The sequence below is a fragment of the Saccopteryx bilineata genome, chromosome 6, assembly GCF_036850765.1.
Source record: "Saccopteryx bilineata isolate mSacBil1 chromosome 6, mSacBil1_pri_phased_curated, whole genome shotgun sequence".
NCBI lineage: Eukaryota > Metazoa > Chordata > Mammalia > Chiroptera > Emballonuridae > Saccopteryx > Saccopteryx bilineata.
Genome location: NC_089495.1, coordinates 118,210,814 through 118,236,603, shown reverse-complemented (window position 1 = coordinate 118,236,603; position 25,790 = coordinate 118,210,814). Strand labels below are relative to the sequence as shown.

Below are 25,790 nucleotides of genomic sequence, written 5' to 3'. Positions count from 1 at the left end.
GTTAGGAGTGGAGTAAAAAGGGGAAAAGAAGGAGTCCCATCCATTCCCATAACCGAGACCCATGAGGGAACTAGAGGTCCTGAGTGTGATGGCAAAACAGAGAAGGTAGCCCCCATGTCCACAAGAAATGAGATGGACTTACCCACTAGTTGCAGCATACCCTGGGTTCTCCGAGTCCAGGCCGTGTCCTAGGAGTTTGAGCAATGCGCCCACATGGCTGGATTAGTCTCCCATTCGGGCAGTTTGTCCTCCACATAGAGGCACTGAGGAAAAGCCTGTTGCCCAAAGGGGCAATCGCTCCGCCAGTGACCAGACTGCTTGCAGGCAGGGCAGGGCTCAGTGGGCAGCTGCAGGCAGGGGCCCTGCCAGGACCAGTGACCCTGCTTGCCACACTTAAAACAAGCTGCTGGTGGGGATTTTCTTTGCAGCTTGGATTTGGGCCGGGCACTTCCTGTGCTTTGCCTCTGTTGCTCTGCCGGCCTCAGGGTTGTCACAAGAGCCAGGGTTTGGAGCATTACCTTCTGCTGCATGCGGGCCTGGCAAACAGCCTTGGCCTGTTTCTACTAGTTGGGACCATTAATACTTTAAATGCCATGTTCACAGGTCCCAGATAGAGGTTTGGGGGTTGAGAATAAGAGGAGGGGGGGCTCATGGGGAGCCTGACACCCAGATCCTGCCAGAAACACCGGAACCAGAGGCAGGTCAGGGCCAGAACTTCCTGTAAGAAAATTGGGGTTGGGCCTTGGGGTCCTGCAAACCAGTGTAAGAGCCAATGGCAGGCTGAGAATGGCCTGATGGAGGAGGGATTTAAGAACACAGTGGAGAAGGGAGGAGCCCCTGGCTGGCAGGGGAGGAGAAAGAGAGACTGGTATTTGCAGGTGAATGAGAAACAGGATTCTGTGAAGGGAGGGGAGGGGGCTTTTAGAGGGAAGAGACCAGAGCGAAGAGGTCCACAGAGGGACCAGGGAGGGGTCCCGAGAGAGGGGCGCCCCTGGGGGTCAGGCAGGAGGCGAAGAGAATTGGGAGTTTGCGGAGAAGGAAGGATTAGGAGCGGAGATTTTAGGTGAGGTTTCTCTGGCCAAAAAATAAGGCCTGCTTGTAGAACAGGCGGCACAGAGATTAAGGACGGGCGTGCAAATAACTAGAAGCCCTGAATGTAAGGGATCTCCAACCAGTTCCCAGTTCTTTTGGTGATAGTTAAATTGGTGAGGGTGTTAAAACCGAAAGTCCCTTCAGGCAGTCACCTGGCTCGATTATCCAGTGGGTTCTGTGGCCTGGCCACAGCGGAGAAGAAGAACACTTTCCTCTTCTTTAGGGGAGAGATTTCGGATAAGGCAACTCCCGGAGTGTTTTTGGATTAGATTCCTGTGCCCCCACGGCCACCCTCAGTCCTTAGAGTGGTCAGAGATGGGAACTGGCATCCCAAAACTCAAGTTCTGGCCACAGACAGATAGGGAAATTGGATGTGCTCCGGACATCTCCATGGGCACACACGCACTCGGACGGAAAGAGGTCCCTGACGCAGCTGCCGTTTCAGAAAGGGAGTCTCGGCGGAAAGAACTGAGGGGAAGGCTGGAGGCAGGGGACTTACCGCACCATGCATTGAAGTGGGTGGAAGGTCAGAGGTCCTGGTTCTTTCTCAGAGGGGAAGGGAAGAAGAGTGGTCCTTGCAGACTTCTTCTCCCGGGTTTTTAGGACCAAAATGTAAGGTATTTTTACCCGCCAAGAAGGAAGGAAGGGGCCGTAGCCACAAAGTGTGGAATAATAGTAGGCTTTATTTAGTACAGAACGCTTCTCGCCTGACAATGTTCCCTGGTCCCAGGGACAGAGAGGCCAGGGAAGTCGTGTGGGGTGACCCGTGTGAGAGATATTTAAAGGGTCCCATCTAGGGTGGGCGAGCTAATATGATGTGGTGAAATCTCACTGGCTGACAGACGGTCACTCTTTTTCCAAGGACCTCTGGGAAGTTTCTTTTGGCACGCTTGGTTGTGAGTGGTCCTAGCCAAAGTTCCCGGGCCTGAGTTCCCCATGTGACCGGCCCCCATTGCCCACCACCCTACACTAAGCAAGTGAAATTTTAAAAAGACAAAATACAAAAAAAATTTTTAAAAATTCTTTTCAACAAATGTAAAATTACTCTGTCAAATTGCTGTCAAAGTTTTTCACCATTATTGTCCATTCCAACGCTCCCACCTTCGTGGACCGGTGGCAGCTGCTAGTGCCGTGCGCCTGTCTTCAGGTTAGCTTCTACAGGAGAAGCTGTGCAGAATGCTCTTCTACGCTACGATGCATTGACTCCACCAATACAAGGTTCTTCAGGAGTGTAGTTTCTCTTTACACAAAGTACTCACACTCAATCAAAACCACATGATTTTTGAAAAAGATACAGAAGCTTTGTTCGGCTCTGTCTTTCACCACCCGTATGTATATGCAACAGCTCCTTCTACTCTGTTTCTCTGTGTAACACTTAATATTAAGAGAGTGTGGTATTGCCCTGGCCAGTTGGCTCAGTAGTAGAGCATCAGCCTGTTGTGTAGATGTCCTGGATTCAATTTCCAGTCAGAGCACACAAGAGAAGTGACCATCTGGCTCTCTACCCTTGCCCCTCCCTCTCCCCCTTCTCTGTCTCTTCCTCTCTCACAGCCATGGTTCAACTGGTTCAAGCCGTCAGCCCTGGGCTCTGAGGATGGCTCTGGGGAGCCTCCGCCTCAGGTGCTAAAAATAGCTCAGTTTTGAGCATAGCCTCAGGTGGGGGTTGCCAGGTGGATCCCCATTGGGGCACATGTGGGAGTCTGCCTCTCTGTCTCCCCTCCTCTCACTTGGAAAAGAAGAAGAAAAAAAAAGGTAGTGTGGTATTTAAAAGGCAGCACAAGAAAGAAACAAATGTCTGTAAGCTCCCCAGGTCTTACAAGTAGGTCTTACAACTGCTACATTTGCAAGTAGCAGTTGAGGTATGGGAATGGAATTTTCTAATGAGGAATAACCATTGCTCTACGTTGAATGTCTGTTCCCTCAAAATACATTGAAAAACTTAGGCCAGAGGTGATATTATTAGCAGGGAGGACCTTTGGGAGGTGATGGAGTCACAAGGGCAGACCTCATGAATGGGATTAGCGCCCTCAGAAAGAGGCCCCAGAGAGATCCTTGGCCCCTTCCATTGTGAGAGGCCGGCAGTCTGTAGCTGGAAGAGGCTCTCACCAGAACCCGACCTCGAACTTCCAGCCTCCAGAACTGTGAGAAATAAACTGATGGTGCTTATAAGCTGCCAATCTATGGTATTTCTATTATGACCACCCGGAGGGACTAAGCTAGCTATGTTTTGAGTGAAAGTATTTTAAAATATCAGTACAGATCTAAGGTAACTGAGCCAGTCTGGCCAAATAACCAGTTTTCTTTACAAAAATATTCACTGCCTTTGTTGTTGTTTTTTTATCCAGATGGTAAAAATATATTACCGAGATATTTGTATCAATAGGAAAAACATAGTCTTTCTTTTCCTGGTGCCTCAGCTTTGCACTCCGTGAAGAGAAGTGTCTGCATTTGGGAAGCCGGGAGGCAGTATGTTTATCAGCATAGGAATGTGCTGTTTCATGTGGGTCTCACGCAAATATGGAGGTCACAGAGAGTATTCAAATTCCTCTTCCTACAAAAGAGAAAAATGAGTGTTTATTTGAACTTTGTTAACATGGTGATGAGGAAGCCGAATGTCGTTTGCTATGTCAGCCCCTCACGTTCAGACTGTTCAAGAGGCAGTTCAGAGGATGCATAAAAAGAAATTCAGATGCTTCTTGTCCAGGTCATTTTTGCGTGGTGGTGTTGAGTGTTCATTCTGTATCATCATAGGCAGTGTATGCAAATAGGGCTTTGAAAGGGGGAAGCAATCATATGTTTTTTTTCTGCTACTCTCCCCTGTCATGGTTTTTAGTTTCCCACTTTTCATTGGCCTGTTTGAGTTTATTTCCCACATGTAGGACTGAGAATGATTGCTTGTGAAGAAAGAGATAAATGTACTATGGTAGGTAAGTGGTAGACCTTGTGATCGATACTGTTGTCTGTTTACTGGAAAACGTGTACATGTTAGGCAAGTTTTTACCAGTACCTGCAGGTGGGAAGAAATTAATGATGTGATTAAAAACAGGAGCTACCTCATCCGTCCCCAGGAACAACCTTTTGATCAACTTTGCTTAGTTCTTTTCCTACTTCTCTGAAAATTATGAGGGTAACTCTAGGTAATATGTCTGTACATTGGTTTCTCCATTTATCACCTTTAGAGAATTTCATTGACTCCCTAAAATAAAAGATGAGGATTTACTAATTTATATTGCCTTGTTCCTTTCTCCCTCTTCTCAATTCTTAATATTTATATTGTGGTTTATAGTTGTTTTTGTTTGTTTGTTTGGCAATTTATTGGTTTCTAGTGTGGGGTTTGGGGATAAGAACTATTTTTTCTTAGATGAGCACCGGTCGATTGCCTTCTAACACCCGTCATTGCTGGTGGGATGTCATTAGTCAGCTTGATTCTTATTTCTTTGTACAAACGTGACTTTGAGATGATTGGGAGCTTTTAGAACATTGCACGTGTCTTTACGTTTGAAACTCAATACAGTATGACTAGGCTTGGATCCCCCCCCCCATTAATTGGGCTGTGCACTTTGGCTCTCTTCAGTCTGATGACGTAGATCTTTCTATAGCTCTGGAAAGTTTTCTTTGGCTATTTCTTTGATCACTTCCTGCTGTGTTCTCGACTTCTCTGCCTGCATTTATGTTGTAGCTCTGCAAAACTTACAGGAATACCTTCTCTCTGCCAGGCATGTGATGCTTTCAAAGTCAGCAGGAGTTCTAAATGCCTGCACAGTGCTTGCCCTTGAGAATGGCATCGATTCCGACGTTTTTGTAAGAATTGGGATCACGGAAATTTTCATTCTTTTTCTAGTGTGGAAGCCAGAGGGACACCGAAAATGAACAGGTTTTATTCATACGTCCCCTATTGCCGCTTACCTTTTACTTACTCATTTTTATTATTTCTCACTGCTTTCTTTTACAAAATAACTTTTAGTTGACTTTAAATCTTTTTGGTAAGGACAGGTAGCATGGTTTTACTTGAGCAGCACTACTGAGCCTAAAACTTAGGTTGATCATCTAAAGAATTCACATTTTCTGAGGGAAAAATATTTTGGACATCACTTATGGTTTTATCGCAAGCAATATATTTTGCCTTTAAAAAAAGCCCAAGCATTTTATTGGTGGAATCAAAGCAAGACATGACCAATTCAATCTCCAGAAGACCAGGTACTATGATAGGAGTGAACGGGCAGTTTCTCTGTACAGTGCTGACATCACAATGATTACCCTCTCAACTTTTGTTGGATCTCAGTTGGTGTATTCTGCTTAAGACCCAGGCTTTAAGGAGAGAAACCCTTGGTTCAGCTTGATTCACAAGCTCACTTTGGAGGAAGAGATGGGACTGCACTTGACAACCAGGATGAGCATAAAGAACGGGGAGGCATTCTTTCCAGAGGAAAATGGGTTTTCTTATCGAAACATAGAAAGAGCATGCGTCTGCCTTGCTGTGTGCCAACGAGCCAGTGTCCATTCTAACTGCCGGTTCTTTCTCGTGCCAGTGCTGCCGCCCGTCCTGGTGCCCAGACATAGCGAGTACAACCCGCAGCTCAGCCTCCTGGCCAAGTTCCGCAGTGCGTCCCTTCACAGCGAGCCACTCATGCCGCACAACGCCACCTACCCTGACTCCTTCCAGCAGCCCGCCTGCCCGGCCTTCTCACAGTCCCCATGCCCGGTCAGCTGCCCCCACTCCCCAGGCAGCCCTTCGGAGCCAGAGAGCCCCTACCAACACTCAGGTCAGTGCGTGGGAGATGGCTCGGCACGTCTGTGGTGTGTCCGTCCTAGTGGCAGTCTCTGTGACTCATGTCACGTAGCACCTCACGTCCACAAGGCGGTCTCCTCCAGGCTCGGGGACCCTGTGGGCCTCCTAGTGACTGGGGCTGGGCCATTGCAGAGAGTCACTGGCAGCTATGTTCTTTGCTCTGGTTTTTGGCTCTAACCCTCTGGAAGCTCTCAGAAACTAAGTGGATTTTAACAGCATCCCTGGCAATTCCAAGGGATTTTGTTTAAGGCAGTAGCAATAAGATGATGTGATACAAGACTTCTCCAGCAGAGCAGGGACAGTTGGCCCGAAGGCTGGCAGTGTGGCCCCTCCTTCAACAATAGGGGGTCCCTGCCTACGAAGATTGTGTGTGTGGGGCTTGTGGGGCTTGTGGGGGTTATGGGGTCTTGTGTGGGGCAGAGGGAGGCCTGCTCCCGCCGGGCACACTCCCTCTTTGCTGTAGGAAGCAAGCTCAGCATTTGAAGGGAGATCTGATCAATCAATCCTTCCTGAATTGAACAGGCACTTGGAAAGGAGAGGGCCAGCCATGCCCACTGTGACCACTGAATGAGCTGTCACACCTATCAAGTGGGTATAAGTTATATAATAACAAAAAAGATTTTATGTATCTCCTGAGTGTGAGAATTCCACACTCACGAGATACATAAGTCAGGTTCCTGCAGGCGTGCACCAGCACACTGGGGGCCGTCCCTTTCTCCACATCTACATGCCTGTTTACTGAGCTCACACTGTGTGCTGGCATGGCCTCAGGTGCCGAGAGGAAAATGAAAAGGTGAATAAAAATTGTCCCCATTTTCAGAGAAATCATAAAATGTGGAAAGGCAAGGAAGGCGTTGCCCCCTCCCCTCCGAGTTACTCAGTTCTCCATTTTTCCCCTCACTGACCATCTAATATGTTACATTTGCATCTACTATATGAATTTATCACTCTACATTACATAATTTTGTGTCTGTTTCTGCCATTCAACTATCAGTCATTTTATCTTTTGTGCGTCTAGCATAGAGCCCAAAATGCCGAAGTTGCTCATCAGTTGGTTATCAGGCATTTGGAACTTGGAGTAAGTAGAGCTCAGGGTTAGAGAGGCAGGTTTCCTTGTGTCGGGCAGTAATGGCGGAGCAGCTGCCAAGTCCCGGGCGCTTTGCCAGTGCGGGAGGATTGATGAGTGAGGACTGATCAAGTGGTCTAGGAGAACGATCATGTAAGTAAGTGGCAAAGTGTAATAAGGACTAAAGAAGGGAAGTGGGATGGAAAGAGGCAATGAATTTGAGGAGGTGGGATCACCAGGACTGGAGGAAGTGGGGGCAAAGGTTGAGATGTGGCCTGGAGTACCTCACACAGGGTGAAGAAGATGGGTAAGTCTTGCAGATGGCTGATGTCACTGAGAAAGGTGCACGACAGAAAGAGAACTCATTTTAGGAGAGTCCTAGTTAAGGGACAGGAGGTTAATTAGGTTGCAAAATATATATTTACATAAAATACATTTGTGCTATAAAGATTTCCTGTGCTGCTTGACTGGTGGTGATGCAGTAAAGAGTCGACCTGGGATGCTGAGGTCCCAGGTTCAAAACTCTGAGGTTACCATCTTGAGTGTGGGGTCACCAGCTGAGTGCTGGGTCACTGGCTTGAGCCCAGAGGCCACTGGCTTGAAGCTCAAGGTCACTGGCTTGAGCAAGGGGGTCACTGGCTGGGCTGGAGCCTTCAGTTAAGGTACAGATGAGAAGCAATCAATGAACAACTAATGCTGCAACTCCCTTCCTGTCTCTCTCTCTCTCTCTCTCTCTCTCACACACACACACACACACACACACACACACACACACACACAAAAAAGGATTTCCTGTGCTGAGTGTGTGTTCCCACACTGGTGAAGCAACAGGTCAATGGTTTCTTCTCCTTCTTGACCATGAAGGACAGACTTCAAGTTCTGTGCAGATGCTGATTAGTTTCTCACAAAGGGAATAATCCTTTTGATTTCAAAGGAAATAATTATTTTCTGAATAATTAATAACAGCAAAATGCCAACCTAAATAACAGATCTATAGCTAAGACTAGAAGGAATTTTTGAGATTAACCAGTTCAGCTCCTTAAACTTTTTAAACAGCGTTATTGCAATATAATTCACGTCATAAAATCCAGCCAGTTAATGTGTTCAATTCAGTGGGTTTTTAAAAAATATATTGTATTATAGTTTTTGAGTTGTGATAACAACACAGATAATGTTGTTGAACACAACACACATAAAGTTTGCAGTTTAACCATGTTTAAGTGTATGATCCAGTGGCATTAAGCATACAATGTTGTGCAGCTGTCACCACTATTTCCAAAATTGTCTCATCGTCACTAACGGAGACTCTGTGCCCATGACACAATGGCTCCTCATTCCCTGCCTCTCTCCAGCCCCTGGGTGGCCTCTGATCCACTCTCTGTCTCTATAAATTTGCCTGGTCAGAGGTACCTCATATACATGAACTCATACCATATTTGTCTTTTTTGCGTCTGGCTTATTTAATTTAGCTTAACTGTTTTCATACCATAATTTATCCTTGTGGTAGCATTCATCTGTTACTTCATTTTTGTGACTCGACTGTATTCCATTATATGGATAGATCCCACTTTAAAAATCCATTTACCAGTCGATGGACATTGGGGTTCTTTGCATCTTTTGGCTATTGTGAATTATGCTGCTGTGACCATTGATGTGCAGGTATCTGTTTTGAGTCCCTATTTCTAATTCCTGTGGGAATAAGTGGAACGGTGACTTTCTTTATTAAGCCCCTTGATTTTGTAGATAGATTTACTCCAGGACCAGCAGAAGGGTTACCTTGCTTTAAAACTTTTTTCACCAGGGTTTTAGTTCATTTTTTCAAATGAAAATACCTTCTCCATGGTTATTCAGTGTGGTTGGTAGACCACCTGCCTTGCCTGTTAAAACTTCCATGACTGTGTCCAACCACTGCTCTACAGACTAAGAATTTCTAGGGCTTGGGCCAGAAATCTGCATTTTTAACACATTCCACTGGTGACTTTTATGCAACCTTAAGTGTGAGAACTATTGATACTTGAATGGACAGTTCAACAAAGGCAAACTGATTCCAACTTTGAGGCTGTTGACCTCTACCACTAATATAATGAGACCACTCTGAGCTGACACTGGGAATGTCTGCAGAAGGGACCACTTATTCTGAGGCCCCCTCTAAAGAGTTTTTCTTCGGCCTCAGGAGTTTTTATTGTGTAACGAATTCAGTCCTGATAAGATACTACCTCCTTTATTGACCCCATTTTCCTAACCATGATCTCTGATCAATTATAGAACTGATACTAGCGGAGAAGAACCCTTCTCAGTGTAATTTGGGCTCAATACTATAATTAGGTTTCAGCTGTCCTGTGTTTTGGGGGCATATTTGAACTCCCTCAGGGGCAGAACATCACTGTGGTCATTGTACAGCCCATGGCAACAGAAGAATTGAAAATTAAGCTCACTGCAAAGAAGGTTTAACTTTCTCTGGTTTGAAATCCAGATAATAGCTCTTTTGCTTTTGAGAAAAGCAAGCTAGGAGAAGATTTTCCTAGGTGTGAAAATCTTACAAAACCATTTGAACTCAATTATAACTTGTAAGTCATAGGAAAAACTAATCAAGCCTTTAGCAAAGAGCTTAGGACAGTGATGGACAATCTTTTGAGCTTGGTGTGTCAAAATTCGCCAAAAAACTGAGCATAACTCGGGTGGTGTGTCACTTTGAGGAAAAAAAAAACATAATTTCACAATATTTATAGTTTAAATAACAAAAATGTATAACTAATATATAACTATTTAATAAACCAAAAACTAACTATTTAACTTACCTGCTTAGTGACTTCTTTGTTCATCTGTCAGTCGGTTTCTTTTGTTGGTCTTGATATTATTTAACTTGTGTGGGGTGTCGTGAACTAAGGTAAGTGATGGGGTGGGGGAATTCTTTAACTAATCTGCCTATTAGTTACTTCTTTGTTGCTGAATTTCATTGGCTAAATCTTCAATTTTGCACACTTCAAGCCCAAGCAAGCACTACTAACTTCATCTTCAATCTGTTTCTTTTGTTGGTTTTGATATTATTTAACACTGAGAATAAGGTCTCACAAAACTACGTAGAGGGAAAAATTGTGAGTAAAGCCATTGCTATATTTTTCAGGGTGCTAAAAGTGTCTGGTAATCAGTTCCAGGCACCCCTAATTTCCTGTTCATAGTGGCACTCCTCTTGATTCTCCAAGCAGCACCTTTCCAGATTCTCAAGCTTTGACCTCAAGTCGACAAACACCTGAGCCCAGATGCTGCCTTGAAATTCTGCAAGTTGCATCTTATGTAAATTAAGATGGCTGCCGCTATTTCTAATGGCAGGAAACGGCACCCATAGCACAGGCCCTCGCCTCTCCCAGCCTCCCCCTCACTTATCTCAGTATTGATGGTCAATTAGAAATCCAGACACCCCAGAACAGTAGATTGGATGATGGTTGCTGTGGTTATGTGGTTGCTGGTAATGGCGATCACAGGGCCCCCAGAGATGCATACCCCCCCCCCCCGGGCAAATTCTGCTGCTCCCTCTCCACCGGCAAGAAGTGAGGTCAAAGATCCCCTAACGACCTAACTGGAAGTCCCAGAACTAGACGCTCTGTGCCGGAGTTCTGTTGTTTTGGCCTACAGACCTCTGGCACAGAGTGTCTACACTACAGCAAATGTTTTATCCTCAGCTACTGCACCTGGCCCTGCAGGAGCCGAGGATGAAACGTCCTTCTCGGCATGCGGCCCCGTACTTCTCTGGTATGCAGCCGCGTGTCATCGAAAATGGCTATGTGTGTCATAGGTTCACCATCACGGGCTTAGGACATCCTACTTCCCCTGTAAAACAGTCTCAGCTTTACTTCATATTAGCCTTACTGTCTCACTTTAGTAAAAACAAACAAACAAAAAAACAAAACACTGTCCACCAAGCCGAGGAGGTGAACGGCCAAAAAGATTGAGTCAGGTTGTCTTTGTTTAGTTTTATCAGTTTGACCTTCCTTTGTTTTACTGCTTTCTTTTAGTTGACACATCATCCCCGCCTTACCATGCCACAGAAGTCCCAGGCACCCAGAATGGCCGACCTGTAGATGACACAACTGATAGTCATTTAGTACTGTCAATGACTAATGGAGGTAAATTTGCAGACGACCAGCAACCAGCAAAATGTAGCTATTTTCTAAGAGCATTTCTTATTACCCCAAAATAAATTTAAAAACCAAAGGAAACCAAGTGTGCCGGCCGGCTCTTCCTGAGTGATTCAGGGCCTGACAGCATGGCCTTGCGTGTTAACTTGAGCCTTCCTCTGTACACAGAGTATATGTTTTCTTTATCATCCTGTTTACTAAGATACATTAATTTTTTTTTTTTAACCTAACATTTAGAGTTTTGTCATTCTTGATCTTCAGAATGGAACCAGCTGGGTGAGGGGTTTTGTCCTGTTTCTGTTTTTACTGTAGATTTAGAGGGTGTCTTTCATTGGCTGGGAGGGGTGCTCTTAGAAATAGATGTCAGTACAGTTTCTACAAACGGTCATATATGTCTTACAATAGACTAGAAAAATGTGGCTCTACTTTAACATTCACAGGGAGCGTGTGGCAGTCTCATATAAATTCAGGCTTAGGTCCTCTGGATCTAGGATGGGGCGCTCCTCACAAGCTGCCCCGTGACAGTGACGCGGCCCGCAGCTCCGGGAACCACACTGGGTCAGGAGGGTTTGAAGGCATTTACTACTTAAAATGTCTCAGAGTGAATTCTTTTATAAGTAAGAGCCTTTGGTAAATCAGATAACCCCCTCATTTATCTGTTCTATCAATTAATATTTATTGATAAAAGAACACACTCTTGAAGCAAGAATCACAAGGCTATCCACAGATAAGCAATGTCATGTCATGGGTAGAATCAGTAGGAAATCAGGACAGAGTAGGGGTGACAGGGAGGCCAAGAACTCCTTGTTTGGTTACTCAACTGAAAAATTAAGGGTGAAAACATGACATTCACTCATTTCCTATTGAAACATACAGCTACTTAAAATAATCTTTATGGCATAAGTAACTAAGTATTCTATGTGTATGCTTAAAGAGAAGTGAGTTTTGTTAATTTTCTCTCTTAAATAATTTAAAGTTCTCTCTGATGTTTCTGGTTTGGTTTTTGTCCTATCCAAACTGTTGTATTTCATCTTTAGTTTGTTCAGAAATGGCACTCTTGGCCCCAGGGGCTCAGTGTGGACACAGTAGCGGTAACACTCTTGTTTTGTTCACAAGTAGAGATGACGTGAGCTGCAGCTTCCTTCCAGCGGTGCTTTCGTAGGAGCGAGGTAGCTTCCATGGGTCCGATCACATCCTTGTTTGCTTGGCCCCCTGAGTACTCATAAAGCTCTGACTGTGGGAGAGTCACTGGGCCCGTGGGCTGTGCCGCAGGTGCATGACCCAGCTAGGCTCACCACAAACAGTCTCTAAAGAGTGACAGGTTTGACACGGTTGTCAGGCAGCTGCCTTGGACTTGCAGCCAACTCTCTGCTTAAGAGCATTCATATCGAACTCTCCCAACCAAACCGGGAGGCGGAGAGCCACGCAGGACCCACCAGCCGTAGTGATGTGCTTTCTTGTCTGCTTCGCTCTCTCCAGACTTCCGGCCGGTATGCTACGAGGAACCCCAGCACTGGTGCTCCGTCGCCTACTACGAACTGAACAACCGCGTGGGCGAGACATTCCAGGCTTCCTCCCGAAGTGTCCTTGTAGACGGATTCACAGACCCTTCCAACAACAGAAACAGATTCTGTCTCGGGCTTCTTTCTAATGTGAACAGAAACTCGACCATAGAAAATACCAGGAGACACATAGGAAAGGGTAAAGGAAATATGTGAATTCTTTTTATGTTCATACGAGCTAAAATGTGGGAACAGAAACGAGCCATGTGCAATGGCCATGTGACCTCGCAGGGTGGCCCAGGCAGGGAGGGCTCCTCTGCCTCTGACGAGGGTGATGTCTCCCACGGGTGGCATAGGGTGAGCGTTATGAAAATGAATGAGATGATAGATATGAATGCAGGCAGGATGAAGTTATTGAATAAAAGGACAGTGAGTTGTTTTTGAGTTGCTCAACAATGCTAACTGAAGTAACTTTTGAAGAATTCTGGCTGGCTGATTGTTTATATGAGGTGAATTACCTTTGGAGACTTAGACTTAGAGGGTAAGGAGTTAAATATCCAGACTGACTTGTGTTTGGAAGTGTGGGGGTCCTCCCGTGCCCGGGCACCGTTGCCAAGGCCAGTGGGCCAACGTTGCTTCTGCAGTTTCCATTCTTGGCAGAATCAATGATGGTAAATCCCACTGAGGGCGGGGCCTGGTTGAGGATCTTAAAATCACTTTTTTTTTGACAGATAGAGAGTCAGAGAGAGGAACAGGTAGGGACAGACAGACAGGAAGGGGTAGAAATGAGAAACATCAATTCTTTATTGTGGTACCTTAGTTGTTCATTGATTGCTTTCTCATATGTGCCTTGACCCCCTGGGTCAAGCAGAGCGAGTGCCCCTTGCTCAAGCCAGTGACCTCAGGCTTCAAGCCAGCGGCCTTTGGGCTTAAGCCAGCTATTATGGGGTCATGTCTATGATCCTATGCTCAAGCCAGCAACCTTGGGCTCAAGCTGGTCAGCCCATGCTCAAGCCGACTGAGCCCACACTCAAGCTGGTGACCTCAGGGTTTCGAGCCTGGATCCTTTGCGTCCCAGTCCAGTGTTCCATCCACTTCGCGACCACCTGGTCCTGCTTTAAATCGCTTTTTAAAAAAATTTTAGAATAGTTGGTAGTGTCTGCGTGGCACCTGGCTGTTCATGATGATGTCAAACAGCTCTGGGGTCACAGGTATAAAGACCCTTCAGAGCAATTTGCTCTTTCCTCTCCCCACCCCCGCACTCAGACCACCTCAGGAAGGGTGCCATGGGAGCCCCTTCTGTCAGATTTCCAGGGCACAGCTGTTATTTCACGTGGTGATGTGTCCTAATATTCTTCCTAACACACCTCTTGAGTGTCTCCTGTTGTAGTGCATGTGCAAACTACTCATTAGAAACAGGTTGAATTCATTCACTGATGTTGACTCATAATGGCGACAGTTACTTTTTGTTTATTTATATCCTCTGTCTTACAAGGAGTTCTGAGTTCCTGGGAAAGAGGGTGTGCGCCTCAGGCTGATCTGGGACTGCCCCCTTTGCTGGTAGACTTTGTTTCCCTTTCTCATGACGCCCTTTCCTTTCTGCCTTTGAACATAATATGGCTTCTCATTCTTAAAGCACATCCTTAAAAAGTTTTTAATATAGAGTGTCATACTATTGCAGTCAATGTTTCAGAATACTTCACATGATAGGCAAATGTTCACAATATATTAATAAATAAAAAATGTAAAAACATCCTATAGAGTATGATCCGAATTTTGCTTTAAAAATGCACATAAAAGGCTGAAAGATATCAAAGAGTGTTAGCTTTGATAATATTTCTAGACTGTGGATCAGTGGCTGATTTTTATTTTTGGTGTCTCGGCATTTTCTAAATTTTATCTGCTAGGCATTTTGCTCAGGTGGGGTGGAGGAGGGTGACGAGGCGTGTTAGGATCCAGCAGCCATGGTGAGCCCCGCCTGGTGGGACCACAGAGGTGTCAGTCGCAGAGGCGGGCTGTTCAGTGTAACTGAATTGGACCCAAACTGGTTGCTTGTCATATTGTCCAGAGAGACTTAAAAAGTCTTTAAGTACAGATTTGGGGGAGTGAGCTTGCTGCCAGGCTAGGGACTGCTTGCTGCGTGGATTAGGACTGCTTTTTCCAGAGCACTGCCACTATCTGTTGGGGAAGTCTTGTGCCGACAGGTACCTAGACCTGAGAAGGCCACGAGGCATACTCGGAGTCCCGTAGTGCCCCCTGCCCACCTCCATCCTCTACCCCAAAACCTGGGTGTGGACCTGGAAATCCATACTTTTATATGATTACTTTTTGTCAAAATATTTTTTAATTTTGGATAATTTTAAACATCTCACCCAGACATATGCACTTCTGTAAAGTTCCATAGTATCCAGTTGTTAAAATTGGTGTGCAGAAGAGAGGTCAACAGGGTCAGGGGAAGGCCAGTTACAAAGTCACGGGAAGGTGTCAAGTCTGCAAGTAAAGCTGGGGTTGTTTGTTTCTGAGCAGAGTGGAGAGGCTTTGGTCTCTGAGCAGATGGTGGGTGATGGGGTCTACTTTCTGTGGTGGTGTTTTTCCCTCCTTTCCAGTTGGGAAAGGATTCCTCTCACAGACACCGACTTCCTCCTTTGACCATTAGTGGATTCCAGAGCACTGGGACCTTCTCGCCAGCCTGATTAACCTGTCCCCTCCCTGGTTCCCCTCTGCCATTTCTCTGTCATTCAAGGCCACAGAAGAGGACTGACAGGGAACACAACACTCTTGCAGTCAGACTCGGCAGACCCAAGTCAAACCCAAGGTCGCCCTGGGGTCCTAAGTAAGCATAACACAGTTGTACTCCCAACTCCCTAATCTCACGGTAGGTGGCTGGCAGTCCCATATAAGTGGAACGCAAGATAAAGAAAGACACAGCCCAAGGAGGGGTGCCGTCCAGGTGTGGGTAGAATGTGCCTCAGGGCCATGCCGCCTCAAATAGGTCTTGGCTATCTCCGCCAGCACTTTATTTGGGCATTTGTCCTTATTGCTTACTGTTCTCTCTGACCATCAAGAATCTAATGTATGCAGTTTAAAGCCACTATTTCCTTCTACCATATGGCTGCACATAAAATCATGTGCCGGCTGGACTCCTCTTCAGATGTCGCTGTCTGCAGCCAAGCCAGCCTCTTCACATTGGGGCTGAGTTTTGTTCCTGTGCTCAGAGCTGGCTCGGGCTTCCACATGCTCAGCAGCATCCCACTGTCTGCTCTCTCTCGTCGCTCAGGACACTTAATTACCCCTACCTGCCCTGGCACTTTTCTGCTTTGTTACTCTGCCAACTGGGCTTGGTTTGGGATCAGACCTTAACATGATTGAAAATCATCTCCTAGATAAAGAGCAGAGTCAGATAATAAACCTTATCTACTCTATGACATAGTTTGGGAGCATTATATATTTGAAGGTCATTCAATTCAAACACATACTAGGCATGCAGCAGCCTCGCTGTCCCTCTTTCAACTGCCTGTACTCCCGCTTTTGAAATTCCACAAGCACCCACAAGCACGGGAGTTCCAGGGTTGTTCACAGAATTCAGTCCAGCCAAGTAACTGTGTCCCAGCCAATTAGGACCATTCCTTCTGCCTATCCCTCAGGGCCTGGCCAATGGGTGTCAGACTCCAGGCCGTGGAGGGAGGGTGCATAATGGATACGAGAGAGAACAGGGAGAGGGAGGCTGAGAGGAGGGCCAGCTGGCTGACGGGCCAGGGCGAGGAAAACCTTGGCCTGAACACAAGGAGTTATGCTTCCTCTGGGTGGCTCTGGATAGCCTCTTCAGAGTGACATGGTTGGAGTAACCCTGAAAACCAGTCTTCTCTAAAATTGCGTTAAGGGGGAGAAGATGGGAAAGGAAACAGTGGACATGGTGGCCAGTGTTCGTTCACAGCATCCAGATGCCTCGAGCGCTACTTCGAGCCCGAGAAAGAAACTGAGCAGCTGTCTCAGGAATGTTTCCTAAATGCAAAGTTATGAACACGAGGGTCTGAGAATTTATAGCCCCTAGAGGGCTATACACTCTATTTTTTAAATTTTGTATTTCATTCTGAGGCGATCCAAAATGCACCACCGTAGGTAGGTACATAGCCCAGTCCATCTCCACCGGCACCTGTAACTGCAGGATCGTATTTACAGTCACTGACCCCTAGTGGCAGGGACTCTTATTTCTGTTAACAAGTGGGAGAAAAATTGTTCTGGTGTTTAAAACCCACTAGACTAGAACATCTTCATTCAATCTAATCCAGTCCCTTGCTATAAATTTATGTTGAATTCCAAACCCAGACCCTTGAAGGGAGATACATTTAATTTGGCATGAAAACTAGTGTGAGCAGCATGTTTTCTGGATACTCCTTTTACCTTTTCATTCCAAGAATGAGATAAAGTAATGTAAGCTACATTCTGATTGTCTACATCTGAAAATGTGGCGAGAGTTTCATTGTTCATACGTAAAAAAAAAACCCAGATATTATTTCTATGATATATATTGGCAGGTGATAGCTTTTTTTTTTTTTTTTTTTTTTTTTTTTTTTTTTTTTTTTTTCTGAAGCTGGAAACAGGAAGAGACAGTCAGACAGACTCCCGCATGCGCCCGACCGGGATCCACCCGGCACGCCCACCAGGGGCAACGCTCTGCCCACCAGGGGGCAGGTGATAGCTCTAATGAATTAGGTATTTATGGAGAGAAATGGATTGATAATTGTTGGTAAAAATAAAATGTAAACTTTGTTTTCGCTGAAGTGGGTTTAGTGTGTATACTTAAGCAACATTTTCCATGATACTACCTGTGTTCAGTTTTGATTTTTTTTATTTATAGGTGCACCTGAAGGGCTTTTTGACGTTTTGTCTACATTATGTATTCATTTTATATCTAATATTATGAGCTGTTAGGGTGAACTTAAAGTGAGATTGAGAACACGCCGGAAGGAGTGGTACGCTCTTGAGAGCCGACCGACTTGTTCTTGGCGACGATGGTAAACATGGGGTGCAACCCACTGTTAAGTGGGCTCACAGAAAAAACGCAGACTAATTTAAACAAGTTGGCATTTGGGTCACACATCTTACTAGTCTGTGGTTGGGGACAGGGAAATTAACCTCACCGCAGGGAGCCCCAGGTCTCGAGGCCCATAAGCAGAGAATGGTATCACACCTCAGCTGGACGCGGGGCAGGTGTCTGAAGAATGCTTTTGCCTCCCAGGTGTGCACTTGTACTACGTCGGGGGAGAGGTCTATGCTGAGTGTGTGAGTGACAGCAGCATCTTCGTGCAGAGCCGGAACTGCAACTACCAGCACGGCTTCCACCCCGCCACCGTCTGCAAGATCCCCAGCGGCTGCAGCCTCAAGGTCTTCAACAACCAGCTCTTTGCTCATCTGCTGGCTCAGTCAGTCCACCATGGATTCGAAGTCGTCTACGAGCTGACGAAGATGTGCACGATCCGCATGAGTTTCGTTAAGGTAAGTAAGGCACGCTCGCTTCCGGACGGCCAGGTGGCCTGTGCGTGCCGGCAGAGGTGCAGCTGGGCTGATGGGTGGACTCCCAGCTGGTCCAAGTAGACGGGTGTGTTTCAGTAGTCTGTTTAGCTGTGTTGAGGAAGAGCTCCTCTTTGAGTATGACCTCTCTTGTTTAGCAACTATAAAAAAAGTCCTTCAGCATAATACTTTTAGAGGAAAAACGACTTAAAGTCGTTATCTGGGTTTTTTTTAAATTATTTTTATTTATTAATTTTAGAGGAGAGAGAGAAAGAGAGAGAGAGAGAGAGAGAGAGAGAGAGAGAGAGAAGGGGGAGGAGCAGGAAGCATCAACTCCATACGTGCCTTGACCAGGCAAGCCCAGGGTTTCGAACTGGCGACCTCAGCAGTCCAGGTCGATGCTTTATCCACTGTGCCACCACAGGTCAGGCCTGATTTTTTTTTAATGCAGCAAATAAAGTGACCTTCACACTTTTCTGGGACTTAATGCTGCCAAGACTTCTCTGTCCCTCCAGTGGTCAGGCGCAGTTGTAACTTAACGAATGTTGATGAATTGGCACAAATGACATCAGGGACCCTTCTAACTCTTAGAAAGCATATACAGGCTAATGGAGGGGGTAATATTCACAAATATTTTAAATATAAATATTTATATAAATATTACAAAACAGAACTGACTCTAGAACAAGATGATGTACTGAAGAGCATTCATGAAAGCATATACAAATTGGGAGAGAAACACTGGGGTGGCCATGATTGATTTTGAGAGCTCGCAAATGTTCTGCTTATGAACATTTACTGAATTTCTCAAATTAGTTCTTATTAAACTTGATGCAAAGGCTGGAGAATCGAGGAAGTTAGGACTGGATTTGCACACCGAAGCTGAAGTCCTCAGTTTCGTCATCTGCTGTTTCACCTCTTCCACAGTTATTGCAAATAATAGTAATACTTCAGAGTCCCAGATTATTGATCAGACTACCAGGGTGTATTGACCTGGGCCTCACATTGTCACGTATCCAGCTAAGGAGTAAATACGGCTTTTTCTAGGTTTTTTTCCAAAGTACAATTTATTCATTAAAATGACCATGAAAAATAATTGTCCTGTTTTTCTAAATTCATTATATTTTTACTGTATTTTTAATTCTAGTAATTTAAAAAAAATAAAAATCAAGAATACAGTTTCCAGTTTAAAAAGTGGCTCCTTGAAACCATTTCTCTTTCATGATGACAAAGCAGTTTTATTAGAATTTTACTGGTAAGCTATAAAAAGCATTTTTGCATTATAAGACAGTTAACTGATATCTGGAAATTTTTTCAAACGGTCTGATGCTTCAGAGCCAGCAGAGGGCACGAAATTGCCATCGACAAACAATTATTTGAATTGTAGTTACTTTTCCAGATGTTTGTTTTTAAAATTAAGGTGAAATACCAATGTCTCAGGTAATTATTTCACTATAATATATACTTCTTATGCGTGCCCGCGCACGCGCACACACACACACTTGCATAGAAATCTGATTTTCTTAAAATCAACTAGATGTTTTTATCAGATACACAACATTTAAATCATAGAGCTGCAGAATTCACAAAAAGATGAACTATGCCTAATATTGCAGGGACTTTAAAAATCCTCAGCAAATGTAACTACAGATATTAGTTTAAAAGAAATTTTAAAACTCTCATTACATGAAAAACATGTAACTACTGGAGAGGATGGATTTTTTTTGTTGTTGTTGTTTTTGTTTTTTTTTGTATTTTTCTGAAGCTGGAAACGGGGAGAGACAGTCAGACAGACTCCCACATGCGCCCAACCGGGATCCACCTGGCACACCCACCAGGGGGCGGCGCTCTGCCCACCAGGGGGCGATGCTCTGCCCACCAGGGGCGTCGCTCGTTGCTACCAGAGCCACTCTAGCGCCTGGGGCAGAGGCCAAGGAGCCATCCCCAGCGCCCGGGCCATCTTTGCTCCAATGGAGCCTCGGCTGCGGGAGGGGAAGAGAGAGACAGAGAGGAAGGAGAGGAGGAGGGGTGGAGAAGCAGATAGACGCTTCTCCTATGTGCCCTGGCCGGGAATCGAACGCTGGACTTCCGCACACCAGGCCGACGCTCGACTGCTGAGCCAACCGGCCAGGGCGTTGTTTTGTTTTTTGACAGAGAGAGTCAGAGGGACAGATAGGAACAGACAGGAAGGGAGAGAGATGAGAATCATCAATTCTTTGTTGTGGCTCCTTAGTTGTTCATTGATTGCTTTCTCATATGTGCCCTGATTTGGGGGGGGGGGCGTGCTACAGCAGAGAAAGTGACCCCTTGATCAGGCCAATGACCTTGGGCTCAAGCCAGAGACTTTGGGCTTCAAGCCAGTGACCTTTGGGCTCAAGCCAGCGACCATGAGGTCATGTCTATGATCCCACGCTCAAGCCGGCAACCCCGCACTCAAGCTGATGAGCTCATGCTGAAGCTGGATGAGCCCTTGCTCAAGCTGGTGACCTCAGGGTTTCGAACCTGGGTCCTCTACATCCCAATCCAATGCTCTATCCACTGCACCACCACCAGGCCAGGCTGGAGAGGATAGACCCTAACTAAACTTATTATGGTCATCATTTTGCAATATATACAGACACCAAATCATTATGTTGTAAAACTAAAATTGGCACAATGTTATGTATCAGTTCTATCGCCATAAAACGGAGGAAAAAAAATAGCGCATGTAAAAAATATAAAATATTTCATTGATAATTTGATGTTGATTTCATATTTATATACGATAACCTTTTGGAACTATTGAGTAAAACACAGCATTAGAAGTTTTAAAAATAAAAATAAATTATAGATGACTCAACAGTGGTGGCTGCTATTGGGGAGGTGAGGGACGATATCATCTTTAAGGTCTCTTTGAGCTGTAATTTTTACTAATTCTGGGACTCATTTCATCAGTCAACACATTCATTGAGCACCTAGCAGGCAGGCCAGGTGCCATTCTAGGAACTGGAATACATCAGTGGTTACTGAAGGATCTCTATGGCTCATAAAATTCATATACAGACCCTGGCTGGTTGACTCAGTGGTAGAGCACCGGCTCAGTGTGTGGATGTCCCAGGTTCGATTCCTGGCCAGGGCACACAGGAGAAGCGCCTATCTGCTTCTCCACCCCTTGCCCTCCCCCTTCTCTCTCCCCCTTCCACAGCCAGTGGCTCAGTTGGTTTAAGTGCATCTGCCCTGAATGCTGAGGATGGCTCTGTGGAGCCTCCGCCTCAGGTACTAAATATAGTTCAGTTTGGATGCAAGCATGGCCCCAGATGGACAGAGCATTGGCCCCAGACGGGGGTTGCTGGGTGGATCCCTGTCGGCGCATGAAGGAGTCTCTCTATCTCCTCTCCTCTCACTTGGAAAAGGAAGGGAAAAAAATAATTTATATTCTAGGAGGGAGAGACAGTCAACAACAGCTAAAATACAAATTATGATAAAGAAATTGAAAGTGAAGAGAAAACATAGAGCAGGAGAGGAAATTGCAGATCCGGGAGATAAGGTAGATTACAAGTGTTAACAAGGTGTTCAAGGGAGCCTTGTTGAAGAGATGACACTGGCCACAGGGGAGTTAGTCATAAGGATACCTGGGGGAAGAACAGAGACACACAGGGTAGGGAAAGCCCCATGGCAAGAGGCAAGAGCAGGCCCATGAATTTGTAGAAGTGAGGAGGCTGATGTGGCTGAAGCATGGTGAATGATGGGGAGGTGAGATCAGGGCCGTAACTGGGAACCAGATTGTTGCTTTGTAAGCCACTGTGAGGGTGCTGGCCTTTACTCTAAAGAGAAGAGGAGCATTGCAGGGATTTGAGCAGAGGATTTTCACGAGCTGAGGGTTCTAAAGGCACACCGGCTGCTGTGTGGAGGACAGATGTTATGCAGGTGGGTTGGACATAGGAGACCATTGAGGAGACTGTTGCAATATTCAGATGAAAGATGATGGTTGCTCCCACTAGGAGAGTTCCCACAGAAGTTGTGAGAAGAGGAAGGACCTGTATTGTGAAGGTGGGATCTAATACAGGGTATCAGGAAAAGAGAGGAGATAGATAAAGTCTTCAACTGGGATGGAGAAGATGCAGGTGGATCAGGTTTGGGTATGAGATTACAAGTTCAGTTTTTGGGAGACTGACTTTGAGATGTTTGTCACACACCCAAGTGGAGATACTGAGTAGGCCGTTAGATGAACAAGTCAGTTTGGACTTGGAGAGAGAAGGCTGGGGTGGAGATGAGTTTAGGAGTTGTTGGCTGTGGCCAGTTGGCTCATGGTAGAATGTCAGCCTGGCATGTGAGTGTCCTGAGTTTGCTTCCTGGTCAGTGCACACAGAAGGAGCAACCATCTGCTTCTCCACCCCTTCTGCATCCCCATTCTCTCTCTCTTCTCCTCCCACAGCCATGGCCCAATTGATTTGAGCACATCAGCCCCTGGCACTGAGGATGACTCTGTGGAGCCTCACTTCAGGTGCTAAAAATATTTCAGTTCCTGAGCTATGGCCCTAGATGGGCAAACCATTGCCAGTAGGGGGCTTACCGGGTAGATCCCAGTCAGGGCACGTGCAAGAGGATGTCCGTCTCTCCTCCTCTCACTTAAAAAAGAAAAGAAAAAAAATGTTTAATGTTTAGGAATTGTCATGTATGGACAGTGTGGAACTCCATGAGCCTGGATGAGATCACCCGCAGTTTGAGTCTAAACAGAGAAGATGGAGAGTAGGACACTTCAACATTAAAAGACAGTGGAGAATGGAAAGAACCAGCAAAGAAAACCGAGAAAGTGCACCCTGCGAAGAGGTTGTAAAACCAAGAAAGAAAAGTCCTTTGTAAGCAAAGAGAAAAGTACTTGAGGAGGAAAGGAGGTGAACTAAAGCCAGTACTTCCCAGGGACAAGAAGACTGAGAGCTAGTCATTAGTTTGAGTAATGTGAAGGTCTTTTTGATCTCAACAGGAAGTTTTGTTGAAGGCTGGGGTAAAACATGGATCAGGTGGATTTGAGAGAAAATGGAAGGAGAGGAATTGAGACGGCTGGAGCAGTTGACTGTTTTTGAGGTTTTTTGCTTGAAAGGGGACCAAACACAGAGGACAGTAATTGGTGGTTGTGGTAGACCAGAGGAGTATTTTGAAGATGGGAGCTATTTCAGCCTGTTTGTACGTGGATGGAAATGACCTGATAGAAAGGAAAAGATTGCAGAGAGAGTGGGGTTTCTGCATTGCTGTCCCCAGAGAGGTGAGTGAGTCTTATGCACAAGTAGATGGACTGGCTCGTTTGGAAACATTATTTATAATCAGAAGAAAAAAGGCCAAGTCTGTAGATGCAGGTGCTGTACGTATTCTCTTCTATTTCATTTTTTTCTCATTAAAATAGGAAAGATAAAAATCTGTTGTAAGCAGGCTGGGGGAGGAGGTGAGGTTGTCATTTGGGGCATGAGACAGTGAAGGGCCTAGGGGAGTTTGCTCTGATTTCCAAGTGGCATTGAAGTTCCTGGTCACAGATGTAAAGTGTGATTAGGGAGCACAGTGTTTGAAATCCAGCTTTTAAATAACTCCACAGAGAATCAGTGTTCCCAATAACAAAACTAATTTGCTTGACTGAATCTCTCATTGTTTTTTTTATAAATAAATTTTCATTTTACTGGGGTGACATCAATAAATCAGGGTACATATATTCAAAGAAAACATGTCCAGGTTATCTTGTCATTCAATTCTGTTGCATACCCATCATCCAGTCAGATTGTCCTCCGTCATCTTCTATCTAGTTTTCTTTGTGCCCCTCCCCCACCCCCTCCCCCTCTCCCTCCTTCCCTCCCCCTCTCCCTCCTTCCCTCCCCCCGACCCCCATAACCACCACACTCTTGTCCATGTCTCTTAGTCTCGTTTTTATGTCCCACCAATGTATGGAATCCTGCAGTTCTTGTTTTTTTCTGATTTACTTATTTTACTTATTTCACTCCATATAATGTTATCAAGATCCCACCATTTTGTTGTAAGTGATCCGATGTCATCATTTCTTATGGCTGAATAGTATACCATGGTGTATATGTGCCACATCTTCTTTAGCCAATCTTCTATTTTTTTTTTTTTTTTTGCAGTGATTAAAGCTTTTAAGCAAACTCTTGGCCAATACAGCAAGAATCCATAAAAGAGTAGTGTCCTTAACATGTTCACCAAGTCCAAGTTGGCCCCAACACCATGCCAAATCCCTGAAAAATGCAACCCAACCCCAGTTCAGTCTGTTAGGAGCTGTCACAAGGAGCAGGAGTCCAGGAAAAGTCCACATCCAGGAAAAGTCCGCATGGCACTGGAATTGTTGTCACAATTCTGTATTTTGCAGCTCATGTCCAAGTCCCAATGACCACTACTTCTAGCTGGTAATGATTCAGGTAGACTGGAAAAGCCATCTGCAGCATGTGTGGAGATGGAGCTTCTGTTGCCCTCTGCCTGGAGAGATGAGACCAGGGTGCTTTTCCCTGGAGCTCTGTGACTATGGCTTGGTAAAGAGAACCTTGGGATACACTAAGCAGTCTCAGTGTGGCTTCTTCAGTGTTCCTTGGTTGAAGAGTCCTCTTAGTTTAGTCCAAAGTTGGTTTTTCCAGATGATTGTTCTTAAAATTAGTTTGTAATCCACTTTAGTTCTGGGAGGTGGATGTTGGTACGTCTGCCTACTCCAGCGCCATCTTGTCTTCTCTCATTTTAAAAATATCTTTTCATTGATGTATAGCAAAATGACGTGATAGAAAAATATACAAACTCTTTTTTTTTTTTTTTTGTATTTTTCTGAAGCTGGAAACGGGGAGATACAGTCAGACAGACTCCTGCATGCGCCCAACCGGGATCCACCCGGCACGCCCACCAGGGGGCGACGCTCTGCCCACCAGGGGGCTATGCTCTGCCCCTCTGGGGCGTCGCTCTGTTGCGACCAGAGCCACTCTAGTGCCTGGGGCAGAGGCCAAGGAGCCATCCCCAGCGCCCGGGCCATCTTTGCTCCAATGGAGCCTCGGCTGCGGGAGGGGAAGAGAGAGACAGAGAGGAAGGAGAGGGGGAGGGGTGGAGAAGCCGATGGGCGCTTCTCCTGTGTGCCCTAGCCGGGAATCGAACCCGGGACTTCTGCACGCCAGGCCGACGCTCTACCACTGAGCCAACCGGCCAGGGCCTTATACAAACTCTTTTGAAGACTTTATCCTTCTTTAAAATTTTACTTGATAATAGAGAGAAAGAGAAGCATCAATTTGTTGCTCCACCCATTTATGCACACATTGGTTCTCTTTGTATCCTGACTAGAAATCAAACCCACAGCCTTGGCATGACAGGACGACACTTTAACCAACTGAACTACTCACCTAGGGTGAAAAATACACAAACTTATTTATCTGGCCACTATTTCCTTCTTTATTTGCTGCCTCTCTTGTGAATGGTAATAAATAGGAAATTGCCAAAAGTGAGCCAGAGAGAGAGGAGAAAGAGCTTTGTTAATCAATCCCTAACAACAGCACTCTCTAGTCTTCCCTTTCCAACTTTCAGATCCATCACAAGTCTGCGGTTACCATTCTGTGCAAAACATTGTCATTAGCCTTAAGGAGGTGAACATCAAGTCAACTTTCCTCCCTTGTGGAAGGGAGAATGATTTGCCAGTGACCAGAGCCCAGACCAGGTCTAGGTCTGTGTATTTAGTTGTGAACCCA

At 45.5% G+C, this 25,790-nt stretch overlaps 1 protein-coding gene across 7 annotated transcripts in view; it reads left to right on the top strand.

Moving 5' to 3' along the window:
* Positions 1-25,790, top strand: part of SMAD9 (SMAD family member 9) — a 107,741-nt gene that overhangs the window by 78,582 nt on the left and 3,369 nt on the right. For 6 of the 7 annotated variants that reach the window (XM_066236611.1, XM_066236609.1, XM_066236612.1 and 3 more), the window contains 4 exons: positions 5,622-5,855; positions 10,961-11,071; positions 12,563-12,784; positions 17,825-18,081. In XM_066236611.1, the coding sequence (XP_066092708.1) occupies positions 5,622-5,855; positions 10,961-11,071; positions 12,563-12,784; positions 17,825-18,081 (824 nt within the window). The remainder of the gene's footprint in view (positions 1-5,621; positions 5,856-10,960; positions 11,072-12,562; positions 12,785-17,824; positions 18,082-25,790) is intronic. The other variant, XM_066236615.1, reaches the window with a different exon arrangement.